Raw genomic sequence first — 21,541 nt, forward strand, 5'->3', positions numbered from 1 at the left:
GTGGAAGGTTTTACTCTCCATTAACCACTCCCTTCACTTGTACCTGCCAGCCGTGGATAAGCCAATTTAATTTAACAAATTTAAGAAGATGGGAAGGAACCTCTTAGAAAGCAATTAAACACTTCATTTTCAATGTCAGAATGCTGTCAAGATCAAATTGCCCAATAGTTCTGTGTGACTTTTTGTCCTCGAAGCATTTCCATTGGTCAGATACAACACTCTATTAGGAGCTACCATCTTTGTCCTTGTGCTTCCTCTAATTCATCCTGCTGAAATATGGGAGTGTGAAACAACTGGTTTGGGGTATACCATTAAAGTAAAATATTGACCCAAGCTACACATAAAGCAGACTTGGTTGTGAAGTCAAAGGCCATGCTTTGTGAATCATATCTGGAATAGTATCAATAAGGCATCAGTAGTGGCAGCAATGCCTTTGAATTAGCTGACATACTTTTTCTCTGTTGCTACCCTGTGAAAAAATTTGAATGTATTTTTGGATCCAAGTGTTGGCTGAGTAATATTTTGCTTTTTAAGTAATTTAAATGAATCAAGCTGCATTTATTAATCCTAAAATGTTTGAAGCAGTCAGCCTGCAGTTGATGAACTATTGATGTCAGTTTTGTTTTATAACTGTGAAGACCTCAAACCAGATGGATGAGGTCTGTCTTTTCACACTCCAAGACACTACATCACTGCAGCTTAATGATGAAAATGACTTGAACTCCATTGTTGCACCTTATATCGCATGACACCCACACACTTTCAATTTTGTGATTCCTCCAGCATCCACATGATGCAGTGAAGGCCCACACAACATGCAGATTCTTCCAAACATCACATTTAATGCCTTCAAATGTGTCCTCCTTAGCCATTGGTCTTTATCCTATGTTCATTTCTGTCTCATTACAGAATGTTAGCAGCTGCTATTAAACAGCCCATCCATCACTGCTCAGGAATGGGGTCCTAAAGGTTAACAGGAAAAGGTTTTAATGGAAATGGAAAGAAAAAATCTAGTGATGAATGGCATCAGCTTAACGGAATTCACCTTTGAATTAATGACTAGTATTTATCATTTCAAAAATATCAGATTTTGGGCCCTGGTTGGGTTCTTTTTTTTATGTTCAAACTGATCCACTTGAGGACCACGGAGGAAAATATCAAGGTGATACATTAACCTGTCTGTGTTACAGCCTTAGCTATAGCCACATCATACTGCAAAAGCTATTAAATGTATTACATAATCTACAACAGGTTTTCACCATAACAAGCCTCACACTTTTTTAAGAGCTTAGGTGATTTTATGAGACTATGGGGTAAATGGTGAGCTTGTGAATGTTTTCATGGACGATGTGCACGTGAAGTGTGAATTCTGCTTAAAAGCTTTTAAACATATTTTTGTGTTCCCACCATGCAGGCTATACCAGAGCCAATCATCCATCTGGATGTTTTATCAGAGAATATTCCTCGATAAAGGGAAATTAAAGCAGGCTGCTCTTGGCTCACTAATTGCTTTGACAAGAAGTTCAATATACTGGAGAAAAGATATTTTTGGAGGACATGAACGTCTAAGAGAAAACAAAGAGAAACAAGCTGGAAAAGGACTGCCCAAATTTGTTGTTTTAATGCAGCATTGATGGATTTTTCATCTATCCTTGTAGCTGCTGGAAACTATCTTCAATGTCTTTCATCCAATTCTACAGCACCAGCTTGGCCTGCTTGTGCTGATACTACAGAGAAACTTGATGAAAATCCACAGTATGTTCATGAGTAAATTCACGGTTTTGGGGAATCATAGCAGGTTATAAAAAATGACAGTAGCATTGTCTGAGTGTTAGAGGTGAATTCTTTTCACGGAGACTAAAAAGTATGAAGTCTTATGAAGACACAGACATTTATGCATGATGTGTATCTTGTAAACAAGCCCAGTGTGAAGTTGTAAAATTCAAGCACACCACTGCAGTGCTTTCTCTCTTGTCAATCTTTGTGATGGAAAAGAAAAAGTGCTGTTAAGTGTGCTTACGGTTTGTTTTTCCTGTTGTCGGAATTTTACAATACCTGCGCGAGTGCAGCGGATGAGTGCAACAAGCCAACGGCGTACACAGAAATCAACATGAGCAAGTCAACACTGCAAATGGTTAGGAAAAGAGTCAAGGAGCGTAGAAACTTTTCGTTTGAGAGCAGCAAGTCAAGCAAGTCAACTTTGGAAAATAAGATGATTAAAACTGTAGGATGGAAACAGCCATGAGACAAAGTCCATCTTCTTCCCAGTGGCTAAATTTGTATTTTGTGTGAAGCTTGTGAGAGCATGAGTCGATACAACGCTGTCTCAGGTTGTTTAGGAATTGTGCTCCTGCCCTGTCAATCATACAAAATGGTGTAGTAGGCAGGGCCTTGCCTGAGCTTTTCCACCATCCTCCGTGGAGTCTCTCTATGACAACGACTGGCCGTTGAGACACTCCCGCCGCAAGCACTGTGCCGGCTTCCACCAGTCTCCGTTGTGGCAGCGGCAGATGGTGCAGTCGTCCACCTTCACTTCAATTCCAGCTGGGATGATCGTTGTTCCAGCGAAGCAATTTGGACCTGCCGCAATGGGAAGAGAAGGAAATGGGGGGGGGGTAAGACAGTGGAGAAAGAATGAGAACGACAAGAAATGGATGTGCCTCTCCCGAGAGCTTCTCTTTCTTGGAGGGGTGGTGGACTGATGCAGAGAGCTTTGGGGAGTTAGGAGAGTCAGAGCAGACGCACAGATCTTTTCACGGGCATGCACCGATGGGCTTGTTTTTGCAACGCTAAAGCGCTTTTGTTAGTCTCCCCTTCTCCCTCGACATGGAGTGCTTTGCATCCTAATGCGCCGCAAGCAGAAAAGTGCCAGGCTCTGGCTTGGCAGTACAGAGAGGCTGGAGTACAGAGAGAGACGGAGGAACAGAGAAAGAAAACTGATTTGAGGGGCAGCAGGGAGGATGGTGTTAATCACTTTGGTCTCTATGAAAAGGCCATTGAACTCCTTAGTAATTCCTTACATGGTTTCCTCCAACCCGCATGCACACACATAGACACCATACTGATGTTTAAATCGGTAAAAGAACTGTGATTCATTTTAACTCCTGATTTATCCTTAAACTACTGTAGGATCTACTTGTTCCTTCTAAAATATGTTGGATGTAGTACCAAATAGAAAATCTAATTTCTATGTATTCAATTGCCTCAGCAGATAGAGACAGATTAGCCGGAATATGATTTCTGCTGGAGGAACTGAAAAAACAACAACAAAAAAAACAGGTACTTTTGTGGTAACGCAGTAAATGAATTTAGTACCACATGAAGTAAATATATCTAAGTCTAGGTGACGTCTTTCTCTGGGGGAGGCAGATTATGTCACAAATTTGCACTAGTTTAAGTGGATGTGACAGAAACTCTATAGATTGTTTTCAGCACTGGAAAACTTGCTATATTCAAGGATTATCTATGATCTGTCTTAAAAAACTCATGTCTCATTACTTTTAAAAATCACAATAGTTTTAATGGATGAGATTTGGGGCGGCAGTGGTTCAGTGTTAGAACGGGGGTTAGAGCGGGTCGTCCAATGTTCCCAGTTCAGCAGTTCGATTCCCACTCCCGCCCAAAAACACCCGCAGTGTGAGCTAACAGTGGGAGGCGGCAGCTCACCTCCGGAGCACTGCCGAGGTGCCCTCGAACGAGGCACCGTCCCCTTTACAAGTTGCTCATTGTAACTACTACCCTTTGTGTGGAGTGGAGTCTTAATTTCCCATCAGGAATTAACACAGTTAAAAAATAAATAAATAATTATTAGGGGCTCCAGCAAATTTCATTGAAAACAGGCTAAAAAAAACCTAACAACACAAAAGTGAAACTAAATGCAGTCAATTTTTGGACCCTGCATTTACTGGGTAAATTTGTTGTGAGACAGCTGCATATTTACTCTATTTGGGCACAGCTTTTTTTCATGTAAGCCATATCCCAGAAATATTCCAGTTATGTCAAAATATGCACAGCTGAAGCATCAGCATCTCTGCTCAGTCATTATTTACGATCCCCTAGAGCATTGGTTCTTAACCTTGTTGGAGGTACCGAACCCTACCGGTTTCATAGACTCACTCACCGAACCTTTCTTTAGTAAAAAAATAATAAAATAAAATAAAATTTAAGACATAAGTACAGTATTTTCCATACAATAAGGCACACTGGATTATAAGGTGCACCTTAAATGAATGGCCTATTTAAAAAAAAAAAATCATACATAAGGTACACTGGATTATAAAGCGCACTGGATTATGAAACGCATATGAGAACTCATCTTCAATGAATGGTCTATTTTAAAACTTTTTTTCATTATAAGGCACATTGGATTATAAGAAATTGAGAAAATTAAAGGCTTTTAGGTGTGGAAAATACTGTATATGTTTTACTGGTGTATTTAATGAATTGTGCTGCACCGTTTTCAAAGAACAAAACCAAGACAGTGCATGAACTCACATGAATTGACCTACCTGCAAATCAGTGTGACTTCTGCTGTTGTTACTGACAGACCAGTTCAGATATGCGTGGCTTCACCTTGGCAAGTGCTACTCTTATGCCATTTTCACAGCAAAGTCTGTTTCTTTTGTTTTCCATACAGCTTAAGGTAGTGTTCCTTTATTTTTGCCAGTGCGAGACCAGAGTTGCTCAACTTGACATTGCAAATCATGCAGAATGCTGACTCCCATCATGTTCCGTTATACAGTACATGTAAATTCACGTTGCACATATTGCTTCGACCATTTTCTTTTTTTGGTCAACATAGTTACTATGAACTAAAATATTAAGAAAGCAATCAGATGTCGTACCATCATGACAGGCATACATCGACTACTGAGTGTGCAAAATCCCATGTAGCACAGGTAGGCTAATCGATGTAGCGTCACGTGATCACCTGCAGGCAAAGGGGGGCGTGTCATGAATTGACACGATGTGTCAAACGTACACATCGTGTCAGATGTTTTGACACATTATGTTAAGACAAAACATCTGCACTTCTCCGTCTCCGCCGAACCCCTGAGACCGACTCACCAAACCCCTAGGTTTCGATCGAACCCAGGTTAAGAACCACTGCCCTAGAGATTTAGAGCGGTAACTGCAGATGCCTTGCTTGTGTTTGAATCAAGTTAGGTCTGCAGAATGGTCTGCTTTGAGGAACTCCAGAAAAAAATCTCCCTCACAACCCATGAGTAGGTCATTAAATGTATTTTTGCACACCAACCTGTTTTTTTTGCCCCCAGCTAATTAGACAATCATTTTTATTTGATACAGTGCTGAAGTTATGATGTTGTATTTTTCTATTTTCTACCTAGCTCGATCAGTGATTCTTTCTAGAGAGATGTATTTTCATTTGGGTCCACTCCACAATTTAATTAATGGGTCAATTCCTTTGCCTATTCTACACCCTTTCACCAAGTTTCATATTAATGGAGCAAGTAGGTTTCCCGTGAAACCTCCACACAAACAGACAAACAAGCCTAACTAAAATCTTAACTGCCTTTCCAGAGGTATATAAATAAGCCCTGTGCATTTTCTTTGTTTTCACAGCTGACCCCAGTCATCGTTGCAAATTTGCATAAAGAACAGAGCTTTATCAAAAGCACCACCCACAGCAACAATTTCTGCTGTCTCATTAAGAAACAAGCTGATTTTTGTGGAAAACACAAACTTTCCTTTCTTGCATAGCAAAAATTCTGACATACATAGCTAGAAAAAACATGGGACTAAATAATGATGCATTATCACAAATAATCAATTTACTCATTGCTTAATTTACTTCATCTGCTTCATAGACCTACTATTATAAATGCCAGCTAAGTAAATGGGACACTTTAATAGACCAAAGTCATTCATAATTGCCTCTGCTTTTCCTGCTGTGACAAACATGAATATTAGCAGTGTAAAAGGCCTTTGAGTGTTTTTAAAGTAGTAAGTAGTAAAACAACTCAAAGCCCTTGAGTATAGGTTTAAAAATAGATTCTTTCTTGGCTGAATATTGCAAAAGTCACAGCTATTCAAATGTCAATACATTATTTCAGTCAGGAAATACTCTTTTGTGTGAAGTTCATAAAAATACAAATTTGGGTCTTTGGAGATTAAGTCCTGTTGTGATATCATATTTTTTTTATGAAGATGCTGTTTGTTTAGTGATGGGATACACAATGATGATTGAAGACTAATGTGTCAGAGAGTGGCGTGAAAGAGAGCTGACAGAAGCAGAGAGGGGAATAGATTTCAAGTTTCACAACACAAAATGATGGGCTGATGGAAACTGTCGTAAAAGCTCACCAAATAAACACCCATTCAGTTAATTAAGAAGAAGCAGAGGAAGAGAAAGTTCTGAATGAGAATAAGAAGATCTTTCCGGTTGATCTTATGCTGAACTTCATTTGTCCACAATCATGATTTTTTCCAAACATTATCCAAGTGTTTAATAGCCTAAAGATAGGGAAATCGGATTGGCCAGTAACTCCCAATAATTCATAAACATACTCCAGGTGTCTGAGGGACTAAGATCAATTACTTGTGGTCTTAATGAGTGAAAATAACATGCAGGAGGCCATAAAAGTCCTCATAGCACTGAGAAAGAGTGCTATTGGCTACCTGTTATCCCCATACCTCTGCATGGATGAGCCCCATGGTCTATTTGGACCTGATAAAACCTCTTTGATCTTAGCTTAGAGGAGACATTCACATTGCTTGCCAAGTCTTAACTTTCATTGATTTGCCTCTGGACAGCTGGCACAGGTTACAGGACAAACTCAGCAGAGGTTGATGAGGGAGGCATTTGACTGGTGCTGCTGCCAAGAGTGATTGTTTATAGCAAGATAGATTTGGAGCCACAAGGACACAGTTTTGGGTACTTGTCAACGTTCGAAGGACACACTGTCACCCATGAGGCCAGTGTATAGTGAAGTAAGGGTGTAGTCAACATGATTGTCCTGGGTCAAAACTGACCCAACCCATCATGCTTTGTTGAGTACAGCAGGAGTAAATCCATATTAGAAATCATTACAATATATTATTGTGGTTCTTGCCAATAGGTAAGGACTGCTCCCATAAAAACTGACTTACCAAAAAACTTTGTATTCGCTGAAGAACTGTAACTTGTCTTTGGAGCATGTCAGTCTGAATATGTTACCTACAGTTGTGTAGCCAGCTATATCACTGTCTATGTCTATGTCACTACTACTCTGTGATACGTCTGTTAAAAACCCACGTCACCCTTCAGGCAGAAAAGATACGGCATATGTTTTAATCCTGTCTTGCTGACATAACGCTGACCATTTTCAGACTACCTCTTGAGCATTTTTACCCCACTTCATTTATATAATTACTAGTATTCCCTGATGAATTTAAAGAGTATATTCCTGATGAAGATTAGAGCTGAATCAGCCAGACTCAGTGAATGTGGAGCACAGAGATAAGCCCTCCCAGTGGATGAGTATTCTATTGTGCCGCCTTCTGCTCTCTGTTGCTGCTCTCATGGTGAAAGACACAACCTGAAACATTTTAATAATGGGAGTCTTTAACAAAACCTTGGTAACAAGATGTATTGATTTGGTGATTTCTATCTACAAAGGTATCAATCAAGGTTAATACCAGAAATCATGAATTTAAAAGTTTTTTAGAGATTGAACTCTCAAATGTTCAGCTATTAACCTCATTTAGTGTAATTGTAACTGAAGACAAAATGGTACTTTAATTACAAAGTAACTGAAAGTATGAATAATGGGAGGTAATTATCAGCATGCAAACCTCAATAAGAAATTATCCATTACAATTTTGTAGGCCCTTGATTTTTCTAAATTTTTGGACAATTTAAGAACTCAAAAGCTTTTTGTATCTTAAAATGAGTGTTTGACCTACGCTGGAAGAAAAGAAAAAAATGGAAAAAATATACTTTCTTCACAGCAGAGTTTGTTAGCAGATGCAACATTTTAATGAGCCACGGCATTATGTTTACTGTAAGAAAATCAGAAGATATAATACATCTTTTTGGATGGTCACATCAAATTTTTTTGTCAGGATATGATTTATTTGGATTGTTATCATAATTGCATCCTTTTTCTATTGCAGTTGGTAACGATGCAACAAAGAAGTTATAATATGAGCAATAATAAAAATCTATACATTGCAATCAAAGCTTTCTTTTTTTTTTTTTAAAGTGCAGCCATATTTTGGAATTTATGAAAGACTCTCTGCATACTTGGGTAAATGTCATGTTAGCATTCGTGTTGTTTTTAAAATTAGAAGTTCGACAATGTCAAACTGTCTGATTGTGCATTTGTTACTTAGCTAAATATTATAATTCATTTTCTACTGCTTCTTATGCTTTGCCGGTCACAGGAGTTGCTGTAAGCCAATCTCAGCAGGCTTTGGAGCAAGAAACTTGGGTACATTCTTGCTGCGCCACCAGAGTGTACCCATAACCCATTTTTATTTGGGTTATGAGGCAAGCTAATGAGTATACAGATACCAATGTATATCATAAAGCCTGCAGTTTTGTGTTTTTTTGATGCAGCCTTAGCAGGTTTACACTCTGTATGCCTATTTTATATGTTTCTTTATTTTGTCATGTGCAGCTGTAAAACTTTATATATCCCCCTCTCTAGAATTATAAATTATTATAATTCACTCTGAGAATTATCATCCTGAGCATGTTAGTCCAATATTCACATTTGGCTCAGAAAGCAAGCATTGCTGAGGATAGTTAAATGATGTTTTCATTAAAAATAAGCAGTAAAGTAATTTGGCACGGAAAATTCACTGCACCAAAAAACTGCCATTGATGTATGTGTCTTCTATTCCTGGTCATGACAGGCTGGTGCACATAAAACATTAATATTTTAAAAGGGTCATTGTGATTTGAAGCGCTTGCAGCAGGTGAAGAAAATGACAGATTCCTGACTATCTTCCACTAATTGCATGACTGAGTGGAGCACATAAATGGATGTCTTCCGTTCACAATCCCCTACCCTTCGGCTAAAATTGAAGGCTAAATAGCATTCTTCATTTTCCTCTCACCACAGCTCTTAGTCATTCATTCCCGTAGAGACCTATCTGTTTGCCTGACCAGGCACCCTTGGGGAGCCTAGAAACGACAAGCCTACCCTGAAATGCTAAGGGTGTCACTGTGTCCTGTCAGCCTGGATTAGCTCTCTCCTAGCAGCTTCTGCAGCCTTGTTAGTATGTGTGTGTGTGTGTGTGTGTGTGTGTGTGTGTGTGTGTGTGTGTGTGTGTGTGTGTGTGTGTGTGTGTGTGTGTGTGTGTGTGTGTGTGTGTGTGTGTGTGTGTGTGTGTGTGTGTGTACTGGAATGAAAGAAAGAACGCAAGAGGATAAGGAGGAGGAGAGACAGCATTAAAGGAATTGTGGGTAGCTTTGGTGAAATAGCCATTTAGCATCCGCCTCAAACTAAATCCCTTTCTTCACATTTATAGGTCAACTGCTGCTTGAAAAAAAAAGGGGGGAAATATTTCAAGATATTTTCTTTTCAAATACAGGGACGATAAGTAAACAGTTTTTTCTATTTTTGGTGTGACAATCAACATAATGAGAAGACCGCAATGCAATAACAAGGCATGTAATCATGAGAACACATCTTTATTGTTCATCAAGTTCTCCTTTGAGATCACAAAAACTTTCTTTGCTAGCACTTTGAGCTCTCATATTATCTTCTGTTCCAATCTCAGTACTGAAACGTTACAAAATCCATCATGACTGCATTTCATGTTACCTTTGGGCATGATGCTGTCAGTCATCCCAGTCTGGATAACGCTCTCTTTACTGTGCTTTAGTCATGGAACTCCATCTGTCCCCAGAATTGTTCCTGGCAAAGGGAACTCTCCTACCTTGCTTTGTAAATTACCAATGAAACACTGAAATCCTATAATTCTAATTTAAGGATTGGGTCTGTGTGACAAGGGCACCAGAGCACTGGGAAATAAAAAGCTCTCTGAGGAACCATTAGTCCGTCCCACCATGCCTTAAATCAATGGCCTAATGTTTACCCTGCATAGTGTGTCATTTATAATTAAAACTAGTACTGCTCATTAGTGTCCAATGGGCCCAAGGTAATAATTTTAAATCATAGAACATCAATTACATCCTTATCCTCTAAAGGCACTGCCATCAAATAGTGATACTGCAGATAAACTCACCATCATTGGTTTAATGAAAATTTAATGTCTTCTAAAGAGTTCCAGAGGAGATGAGTGTTTACCGTTTTTACAGATGGGGCAGCACTGCTCCGGCTCGTACACAGGGTTGACACACTCTGGGACGGCACAGTCAGACACCACACAGTGCACCTCATTATTTGGTTCGCAGCGGCACCATTCACAGGGCGACGGCTGTGGATTGAGAGAAAAGAGAAAAGGAGGATTGAAATTAGATGATTTAGTAGGTTTCAACTCTGCTGCTCTACGTGATTACTGCTGGTCATTTGAAGAACCCAACCTGCTCTGGTATTTTTGTTCTTTTGATTTTTTGTTCTCTCCCAATTAAAATGTTCTTATTCTATCCATCTCATGCTGTCTTCATAAACAAGCAGTATAATTAATTATTCACAAACCCAGCTTTATTAGGCTGCTTGTCTCTTAACAAACAAAGCTGGTAGAAAGAAATAACTAATATGAGAGTCCAGAGTGCACCATATTTAGTATTTTGGTGCATTCTGCAGTCTACCTCAGGAAACAGTCCAGAGGCTTATTTTACCACCTCTGCAACATGTAAATTAGTGTTCTGCAGCTCTCTGTGCTGCTGCCTCTTAGTTGACTCTATCTTCACAAAGTCTCTTGACCAGAAAATGAACTGTAATGCATTACATGGAGTGGAAAAATACAAACTGTTTCCAGATCGCAAAAGGTCAATTGTGCATCATATTAGATTTACTTTATGCTCATCATAGTAAACAGTTTTCGAGGGCCTTGCATTAGATCTGCTCTGTCAGTGACTCTATACTCTGCACTGTTCTAAGTGGGAACTCATGTTTCAGATTTGATATCCGTCTTCCAGTTTACATTTGATAAAATACAGATTTTTCTAGGTAAGTAGAACAATCTTTGAAACGCAGTAACAGCAGTCAAATACAATGGTTCAGATGAGTCCTAATAAAGTGGGAGAATTATTATAATTTTTCTAAATTGCAGCAATACATTTTTTTGGATGCTTAATATTTTATAGTCCAAACCACCTAATTATTGAGAAAATATAGTCACTTGTCCAAAAATTATATACTTCAATTTTCCATATATAATATGGCTCTTGACTGTATGTTTCTTGAAAGGAATATTTTAACTTACAGATGATTGAGGAGATGGATTTCACTGCAAACTATATGCAGTTGAAGCAGACATTTGCTTCAACTAGTTAGGTTAGCAAAGTATAAATAATACAATGAAAGAAAAGAGTTAGCCTGGTCCATTTCAATAGTCAATAAGCTTTTCTAAGTCACTCCTCTCATTTTATCTTTCTCTGAAGATGATCTGGCTATTCCCCAAATGTCAACCTAGTCATTATAAAGCCATTATGCTCTGGAATTATTATTATTTTTCTTATGGTGCAATCACAGATCCTAAATGCATATCAAGCAAAAATGTTTTTTGTTTTTCATGGAAATTTATAGCTGTCTGGGTGCACTGCAGCAGCAATCGAATAGGATCAACAGTAAAATAGGGAGGGGTTGGGGTCACTAAGGAAAACAAATGCATAATCCATTCTCTGATTGTGGCCATGCTTCCTGAAGCTAAGCAATCTGTATGCAGAATGAGATCTTAAAGAAAATTGTGGAGTCAAGCATTGAACTCAATTTGAGGATCAAAGACAATTAAAAAAAAAGAACTCAATAAACCTTAAAGTATTTTCATAAAGTCTGACAATGTAGAAGATGACTCATTATTCTGTAAACCTTCCTGTTTTGCTCCCATGGAATGCTGATTGGTGCTGAACAAACTTTATTTTATTTATATGTTGTGAAGAATGCGAAAATAAATCTCAAAAAATTATCCAGGGCCAAACATTGAGCCTGTCTGATGGTCACATTTTCACTGTAGGCTATCTGAACTGAGTTCTGAAGAGACTTAAAAGCAAGTAATGAACTCTAAAATCAGAAACTGTATTGGTGCACTCATCTTTTATTACTGCAGGTAAAATTGAGAAACTAAAAGGAGAATTCTGTAGAGCCCTGGCAGAGAGAAACAAAAATGGGTTCGTTTGCAAATACAAAAAAAAAAGAAAAGAAAAAGCTCAGTTGGAACAGAAATAAGAGGCTGGATATGGGGGAGTCAGACAGTGCTGCACTGATGCAGAAATCAGAAACCAGGATATTGTTGAAAGAATAAACAATAAATCATTTGAGAAACCAAATTCCCAATGCTGGATGCAAATTTGATGTCCTGAATATGATAAATGGCTCGGATGTAAACATTCATCATTGAATCAATCTGCATTCATCCATTCGTCTAATGATTATAACAAAACCAGGGTCACACCCATTCAATAATTTTTACTTCATTTTTTTAACGATTAAATTAAAATAACATCCCTCTCCATAAAAGAGATTTCTTTAGGAGTAGACGGTCAATTACATGATAGTTTGAAGTATATAATTATTGTTAAAAGCACTGCAGAAACATGAATTTTCCAACAAAGCAGGACAATTAGTTAAGTGGATGGTGAGAATATTTGGTGAGCTGCCAAAAATAGAGTGAGGACATTCCTCTACAGCAAGACAACAAGAATAATCAGATGCAGTCCCACCGGGGTCTCCGCACGGCAGAGAAATGGTTTCCATTTTTGACTCACATAACATATGACTCTCTATGAGGGTGAAAAGGGAGATTAGTAGACATTATATTCTTCAAAGCACACACCAGTGATGCAGGGCTGAGTCCACTAAACTTTTCATTTATTTTTCTTTGTAAAAGCATGCCTCAAATATTAGCTGGTTGTGAATTGTAGAAATAAATTGGAATTAAAATTAACATGTATATATTACCAATATATTGCCAATATGGTTAGAGGTGATGCAATCAAAATTTCTAAAAATGAATATGGGCCAGGACGACATGTTTGTTTTTTAGGGCTCACATTCATTTTCATTATTATCAAAGTGAAAAGAAGCCGGCATCTGGACACAGTCCATACAAAGGAGTTTCATCACCAGGCTGTAATACTTGGAACATACAACACACAGTGTGTTCTCATTGCTGTAGCACAAAATACATTCAGATTTCAAGAACTGCTTTCTCCCTCAACATCAAAAACCACCTGGACTCATTAAATTCCAATTTGGCATGTTTACACTCTTAATACTCTATTGACAAAAAAGAATGGTGACATTCAGCCCTAAATTACTGAGAAAAACTCAAAACATGTTGTCATGGGCTATAGGAAATGACAATCTATGACATTTTCCTGTATACAATGAATTTGACATAAAAATTGTCATTGGGCCTTAATTGAACATATTTTTACTCATCGATGATCTCTGTGAAAAACATGTGCTGTGCCAGGTTAAGATAAGGGCCAGAGGAAGGTCATGATCCAACTCAGGATGTCCTTCACCTCCCTTCCCATTCTTGAATCCCACAAAGGAATTACTCTCTGCCTCATGCATGTGGAAATCTTGTAACTACACACAACATGATCAGATGTCTTTCTTAGATAAAATGAACCTGGATGTTTTAAAATGTTTGTAGAAGATTACTTGTAGAGATGAACCAGTTATGCAAAACATTTACAAAACATTTACTTCTTAGTTGTAAAATGTGAAGGTCGTATAGCACTACTCTATTTCCATCTATTTTGTAGCTGTACTGTCCAGTGCAACTATCTAGCTATGTATGGTTTTATGTTGGATGACTAGAATTACTTGAGTTCAATTTTGTATTTGGAGTTATTCTGTGCAAAAATGGCCAAAATGTACTGTAGCTCAGACGGAAGCCTGCAATTGCAGTTGCCTCGTAGGCACACACATATTTTAAAAATGTCATTTGAAAAAGACAGCGATTCAATTTCCTTATGACATATAGCTGAAGTCCTTCAATGCAGTCAGTGACATCCGGTGCCTTCAGTACATCCTTTTGTGTGAGCTCTACCACGAAGAGGATCAGTCATGCTTTGGCCCTGCCTCACAAAAGAACATGCATCAACGGCATCAAATTTAAACACACTGACAGATGTTTCGGTGAAGAAAAGTCTCCTTTTGTAGCCTCCTTTTTAGCTGGGTGTCAGAGTGAATCGGCTGTCATGCTTTTCGGTCCCACTCTTTATTTTGAAATGTAGATGGGGCAAGGAAGTGATGCATAGTCAAATAACCTCTAGCAGGGTTCATGCGGTAATGTGAAACACTTTGTGGTGGCACAACAAGGTCCCAGGAACCTCCCCTATGCTGTTAATATAGTAAGAGTGACTGAATTGGGGTGACAGTGTAAATGAATGCTGTGTCGTGCATTTGGATTTAGTTAGTTGTTTCCTGTTATAATTTGAAATGCAATTTCCTAGCGTGTCATGTTTTGCTCTGCACCTACTTCCTTTGTAATTTTGCTGCTTTTGTTGTTGATTTGTTTTGCCTATCCCTTATCAGCTGTCATTCTCTTGTGTGTTTAGTCCGTGTGTGCTCCCCTCTGTCATTATGCGTGTCCTTTCTGCCTCGTGTTTTCCTGGTTCAAGACTATTATTTTTGTCCTGCTCCCAGTAGATATTGCCTGTTTCAGACTGCTTTTCCAGATTGAGCGTCACTTCTTTCCATCGTTTCTGCCTTTTGATTTTTGCTGTTATTGAACTGCTTTTCTGTTCTTGACTCAAGTGTCAAGGTCCAGTTCTTTGTGTTCTTGTTGCACAAGAGTGACAAACTGCTGCAATCCAAATCGAAACAATACAGTGCTGGTGGTCAGGGAATACAAGCAGGAGACAGGTGGCATGGCAAATATGAGAGGCAATGAGTTATAAAAAATGTCCGCCAAACTGTACAAGGTTATTCTGATTGCTATGACATTCAAACAGGAAGTAGTTTTTTGCAAATTCTTTGTGGCATAATTGTTTGTGCTAATAATTTCTTCTAATCAGGTCCCTTATTGCCTCTGGCAAACTGTACAGGAAAATCAATTTGAGGGATCACTTTTACAGCTTTTATGGCTGTTTCGTCTCATAGGTGTCAGAACTGAAAAGTAGAGTCTCTAATTACTGTTGTGTGAGTGATGTGCAGGTAACTCCTTGCTTCTGCGTGAATGTTTTTTTAAATTCTGAAATATGCATATACAGTATCTCTACATTTATGGTGCTTAAATTATGCAATGTACTGTACTGTATTAAGAGAAAACACTAACAATTATTTTTAAAGAGGAAAATGGAAACAAAATTCCCATTATTTGTATATTTTATAGGTGCAAATGTGTTTAAATCATATCCAAAGTTAATTGCAATGCTCAGAATTAGTGAATGCCTTCTTTGTGAAAGTGAAATATGAGAAGAATAATATAATAGAGTAGAACTTGATATGATGTTTGCATGTTTAGCAATAAATTACTTTCATCATGGACGGATTATTAATTTCTTTGAACTCTGCATTTCCCTCAAAATGGGGAATGCAGGAAGAATGGATGGGATTGGTCACATTTGAGTTCACATCCCAGCCCTTGCCTGTTGATCTGGGATCTGAACTCACCCTATAGCTCCTGGTTCTTGATTGCAGCTGTGCTGAGGCCAGAAGCACGCCGGCAGCCATGCTGGGCGGGCTGGTCTCTTCCTCATCTGACGGGGAACCCTGTAGGTGAAACACCTACTAAGGTTGAGTGGCATGACTCTCTCACAGTACATTGTAGTAATAACTGCATTTAACAAATGACATGCTGCCTTTGCATTGCAACTCATTTGACTGATTTACTGCATGTTGGGTTTTTTATGGAAATGATAACTCGATAATGAACCAAGTGTTGGTTGGTACCAACCAGCAAACAATAGCTTTGATCAATTCATTGTTTCAATTTACACATCCAAGGATCTCAAGAGCTCTAACATGACTACATCCCTCCTGTAGTCATGCTGAACTGCCCTGTTTGCCTTTCTTCACCATCAATTGCTAATGAATAAAAATGTGAATGCTCACATCACCACCACCACCACAGCAAAGGAAATGCCGATGAAGCCCACAACACAGGTTATCCAGTCGGCATCTCTACACAGGGGTCTGTATTACAAACGCTAAAGACCTTTGATTTCCTTGAACTCTGTGGGTTACCGAAGCTTTCATGTCCTCAGTGGAGAGATTTAAGCCTCCTATGGGATGTGGAGTGAAACATTCGAGGTGCATGTGTGGTCTGAGACTAAGCAGTGTCCTTTCTTCTGTCGTGTCAATTTCACTGAGATGATCAATACGAACGAATCCATATTTTTTTTGTTCTCATGTACGGAGAAATGTCCTTCCTTCTCTGGGCCCTTTGGCCAAGGTTAGCAGGAGAGTGAGTTGCACTACTGATGAACTTGGTCTCACATCAAACCATGAGCTCTCATGCACTCACAGCAGTCTTTGCAAAATCTGTGGTCTTGCATCCAAATGCAGGACTGAGCCTGATGCTGTCCGACGTGCAAACACACCAATCAGTACAGATTAAGAACATTGGCTTTAAAGAAGGTTGATGTAACCCTGGCATTGTTTACCACAAGATTGTTATTTTCATCACAATGTTCACAATGTAGAATATGTTCTTTATTTGATAATTTGTGATTCGATCTTTTCCAAAATCATTTGGCAACAGTCCCTAATTACTTTTGTCGACTGACGCAATTATAAAGACAACAACAACAACAACAACAACAACAACAACAACAAAGAAGCACTTGCCTTTTATGACAGGTAAAGAAAAGCATATAATAAAAATTAATTTTTCTTTGCACTGATGATAAATTTAGTAACTTTCTCATTTTTACGTGAAACTCACGAGCAGAACTCAGAGTTTAGTTTTCAAAACTTTGACCCTGCGTTATTTGCTAATTTTCAATATATTTTTGGCTGAACAACCTAATAACTGTAAAGAGAAAGGGTAGCTCAAAGTGATTCAACCGCAGAGAAATATCACATGCTTGTAATCTATTTCAGCTCTGTAGAACATTTTAGCATCTTTCAGCTAATTATAGGCTGCAATGCTAATATTTCACTTAACTGCTGCTTTTCAACTTCAGCCTAGCTGCATCAGACATCAATTTAGCTCTAAAGCTCAACTGAACTAACTGTATATGACTGCCAAACCAACAAGAAAGAGACACAGGTAGCCCCAACCTTCATATGGATTCTGAATAATCAATTAGAGGTTGGCAGAGAAACCAACATGGAGCTAAAAGAGAGTGAATATGTGACTTGTATTCATCAGACAGGTTCACCCACATGTTCAAATGAATGCCGATGTTACACCTGATGGATGTGTAAAAAAGCAGCTTTAGTCTAATGCAATTACCATGATGATTTCACTTGATAATTACATACTGTCTTCACACCTTGTTGCACTGCCCCCAAGTGGACAAAAAACCCCAAAGCAATTGCCTCCATGATTTAATTCAGTGGACTAAACTATACCATAATGAGCTCCATGTACAGAATATTATAGCAGTCTATTTTTTTTTTTTTGACATTGAAAGTTTTGAAGATGTAAGCTTCTTGAACATTGCAACTGATATGATGAAGATAATTTTGAACATAATTGTGTCTCTAAAGCATTTTAGCACAAAATAGTTCAAAATTTTTTTGTCTTTTGTAACTTTATATACCTGGAAGCATCAAATGTCAGTGTTGTAATACCGCAGGAAACTGATATGAAATAACTTGCAGAAATAAATTCATTGAAGAATTGTTGACATTTTTTATTTACATTTTTATATTATTTATTCTCACTTTTGCATAAACTTTCCATAAAAATCTGATGATTTTACCAATGCTCTAAAAATATTTTTGGTACTCATGTATTATATATTCTCTTACCAAACAATCAGTGTGTGTCTGTTTTATTGTTTACTTAAGTGGATTTACTCATTGCTTGATTGTCTCTAGAGGTTGCTAATACTGACAAACAATCTGCTGATCTGCCATCAGAAATGCTCATACTTGACAATCGTTTTTGAATTATGGAATCACGTAGTTCTTGACTGCTCGTCATTCCAAATTGACTGCAGAAAAGAGGATTAATAGGAGACAAACTACTGAGATGACTGATGAACTGATTACAGAGAAGTTCTTTGGTTGTCATTCCCATATTTTAATGGCTGTTTGGTGAAAAGGAATTCCATACATAGATATGAAAAAATACTTCTGTAGGAAATAATAGAGTTGTAAAATAAATAGAGGATAGGTGATGTCGTAATACTAGTTTGATGATGTGTATCTGTTGACTTTAAAATAAACCAATAAGCCGTGAATGATAAAGCCAGAAAAGAGTGACTTCCCTTGTATAATAATAATAAAAAAATTAAAGGTAGGAAAACGGGTCTGATTTTCCACTTGACTCCATTCAAATAACCACATATATTCAGACATTATCCAGTTTTTCCATTGGAGGTGTGTAGCATTTGACACAGCTGCAGCAGATACAGTGATCTTAACTGGTCACTGATATATATGCAGACACTAGACAAAAATGACACAATTAACAATAGAGCTGCATTGTTGCTATAGTTGAGTTTCATTGTGTCATTTTATATCCCAATCACTTACAGCCTCAATCCACTTCTGACAAATCTGAATTTGGATCTCTCCTTTTGGACAGCAGCAGTTTAAACACAGACTGTAGTTGTCATTCTCATAGTGTCATTTTAAGTCAGACAGCACTGTCATGCTCTATAACAGCCGTCGAGACTCTGGTCTGATGGGTAAAGACACTGCTTCCATTACAGGAGACAGAGGGAAACTGAATCTGCCAGCAATGACTCAGAGTCCACAAATCAAAGCATTAAAATACAGTCATAGCATCTGCCACTTCAGTAGTGCCGGGTGAATATTCAATTGGGAGGCAGCCATCTTTGTGCCCTTGGACAATAAACACATTTTCATGACACTTTTATAGCATGCCAAGAACCAATTTATACTCACACTAACAAAAGCCTCTCTAACCCAAACCCCAACACCTCCCCCACTGCTGCCACAACAAAAGCGCTACTGTTGAGTTGTTTTTTTGCAGTCTATTAAACAATAAATATCAGGTGGCTTTTGTCAACAAGTTGCAGTGACAAAACAAGCCTGTTGGATGTATTATTCCTCAAGACCATGAGGACGGACCTCTCTTCCCATAAAACATTGCTTTCCCACCAATATACTTTATTGTTCAAGGGTCAACTCAATACGTTCAGTAAAGACTTATTGGATATAACAATAACCCTAACTTAGGAGATGGCTACTTGAATGGCATCTCTACATCCTGTCAGTGACTGACTCAATCCGCCTGGCATTAGCTGGGCAATCCCATTACCAAAGAGCAATTTGTAGTACTTTTATCATTATTCTGAAAAACAAAGTTATTAAATCAATGCAAGCCTTTTTTTGGGGAAACCCCAATCATTCTTAAAAGACCTCATATCAAAAAGGCTGTTGGAATACTTTGCTGGGTGCTTGGATTTTACCATTCTTTTTTGTGCCTGAACCACCTGTTTATCAGTGATATATTGACTTATAAAGGGAAATGAAAACTTAAAATAAGAAGGACTATTCAGGTTGGTGCTGTAATCTTACCTTGAATTCTTCCAGTATTTTATACGTTTTCCCCCGATATTCGCAAAAGTTTTTAACCTCTTTGCACTCAGGGCAGCATCCATTGTGCTCCACTTTGGTGCACTTCGGGTGCAGTCTGGGGCACTCGGGCTGGTCGCACACAGGCCCGTCTTCAGTGCACACGCACGGACAGTTCGAGTGTCCCGGGTAAAAGCGCTCCCCGAGTTTGTAGACGAAGCCACTGTCGTCCACGCAGCCCTTCCCCCGGTAGTCATCGAAAATGATGTTGTCGCTGGCGCTGCGCTCCGCCTCGTCCGCGCCATAATCCTCGGGGTTACCCACCGAGGCCAGAGACACGGCGCTCAGGGCCAGGACGAGGACGAAGGCGGCCGAGTGGAGAGGGTCCATCCTTCGCTGTGGCATCAACATCCACATTCAACAAGATAGTGTGGCGGCCTTCCCTTGGCTCCTCTCTGGATCCATCCTGCGCGTCATTGTCATTATAATCATCACTTGAAGAAGTGTGCTGCGATGGGAAAATGTAAGGCATGACATGATGAATAAATACTCACAGATCATTTTCCATTAAAATATATACATAAACACGAACAGACACAATGTTCTATTGCCCCAATCAGTTGTGTTTAAACTCAAGTTTATCTAATTCCCAAGAGAGAGAGAGAGAGAGAGAGAGAGAGAGAGAGAGACTAAAGTCCTTACTGCAGTACTCAACAGGCTAAAGCCATTATTCCTGAAAGAAAACGAAAAACGATTGTTGCTCAAAAAAAAGCCTGGAATCTATTCTGTGCGCGCTCGCGTGGCGCGGAGGCATTCGGATTCATGTTATTCTATTCGTGCAGAATGTCAGCAATAGGTGAACGAAAGGGTTAAAAAGATCCATTAGCCTATCTGAAGTGGGTGGAGTGGGTTCATCACAGTATTCTTCTTCACGTTCACTAACATCCCACATTAACATGGCTATTTGCACATTTTCAAAGTCAACAGGTAGCACATTCCTTCGAAGCCAGAAGGTCCTACAAAATATTGCTCCAATTACTCACTAGCCCATATCGGTCTTGTAAAATGCAAATGTCCCGAATTTATGTGCACTAAATTAACCAAGAAGAAGAAGAAAAAAAAAAAAGCATCACTCGATCCGAAAAAGGAAAACCGCAGAGCAGAATACACATAAATTAATAGAAAGGCTCTGTGCAAATACATGTTTCCCCTTGGTTTGTTCGTGCTGCGTGTCTGGACAGATTGATTGAAACACCAGTGACGCATATTAAACGATAAAGGGTAAACTCACCGCATTAAAAAAAAAAAAAAAGCTTGATATCCACCTAGTACGAAGCCAGAGAGCCCCCCCAGCACATAGAGGGCTAAAGCAGATTGAAGATAGACCACTAGTCTATTGGAAACTTCACTTCATCCGCTGGGGAAAATTCAGTACACTCCACAAGATATTACATTCCTCCCTTTCGGTGTTAATGATGGTTTTTCAAAGCAGTTAAAACGCAAGCCTTTAGGAGAAATGCCCCCCCCCCCCGGTACAAAGAAAATGATATCCACATAAAAGTAGGTCTGCTTCGTGATCATCCTCATCGGGACTCACCTTTTTGAGGCAACATCCCAGTTCACGTCCGTAGGCATGCGAAACGGTGAGAGAGACTAACCAAGGGAGGGGGGGGGGGAAAGAATCCTCTGTAGCGTTTCCTGAGCAATCCGGAATCAATTCAATATTTCCCAGTGAATCAGATGAACATTAGAATGGAGCGATCGGTCTTGTTGCACCTACGCATGTATACATC

General features: G+C 38.8%; 1 protein-coding gene across 3 annotated transcripts; it reads right to left on the reverse strand.

Annotated features, from left to right (window-relative positions):
- Window positions 1–2,294: 2,294 nt before the first annotated feature.
- On the reverse strand, window positions 2,295–20,212 carry vwc2l (von Willebrand factor C domain containing 2 like). 3 transcript variants are annotated; one of them, XM_068330089.1, is made up of 4 exons: window positions 19,752–20,212; window positions 15,705–15,803; window positions 10,260–10,389; window positions 2,295–2,580 (listed from the first exon to the last, which is right to left on the reverse strand). In XM_068330089.1, the coding sequence occupies exons 1-4, from the start codon at window positions 20,163–20,165 to the stop codon at window positions 2,429–2,431; spliced, it is 795 nt and encodes a 264-aa protein (XP_068186190.1). In that variant the 5' UTR covers window positions 20,166–20,212; the 3' UTR covers window positions 2,295–2,428. The 3 variants fall into 3 exon arrangements, with proteins under 3 accessions (XP_068186190.1, XP_068186189.1, XP_068186191.1); XM_068330088.1 differs by having other exon boundaries at window positions 15,705–15,818; XM_068330090.1 differs by lacking the exon at window positions 15,705–15,803.
- Window positions 20,213–21,541: the final 1,329 nt, after the last annotated feature.

The sequence above is a fragment of the Antennarius striatus genome, chromosome 12, assembly GCF_040054535.1.
Source record: "Antennarius striatus isolate MH-2024 chromosome 12, ASM4005453v1, whole genome shotgun sequence".
NCBI lineage: Eukaryota > Metazoa > Chordata > Actinopteri > Lophiiformes > Antennariidae > Antennarius > Antennarius striatus.

Bases quoted from the DNA above. Each gene is read 5' to 3' on its own strand.
- vwc2l (XM_068330088.1), bottom strand. From the start codon at position 20,165: ATGTGGATGTTGATGCCACAGCGAAGGATGGACCCTCTCCACTCGGCC. The intron at 10,390-15,704 runs GTGAGTTCAGAT...CTCAATCCACAG, and splicing joins CAAGAACCAGGAGCTATAGG to CCGTCGCCCTGTGAATGGTG. The intron at 2,581-10,259 runs GTAAACACTCAT...CCATTGCGGCAG, and splicing joins CTGCCCCATCTGTAAAAACG to GTCCAAATTGCTTCGCTGGA.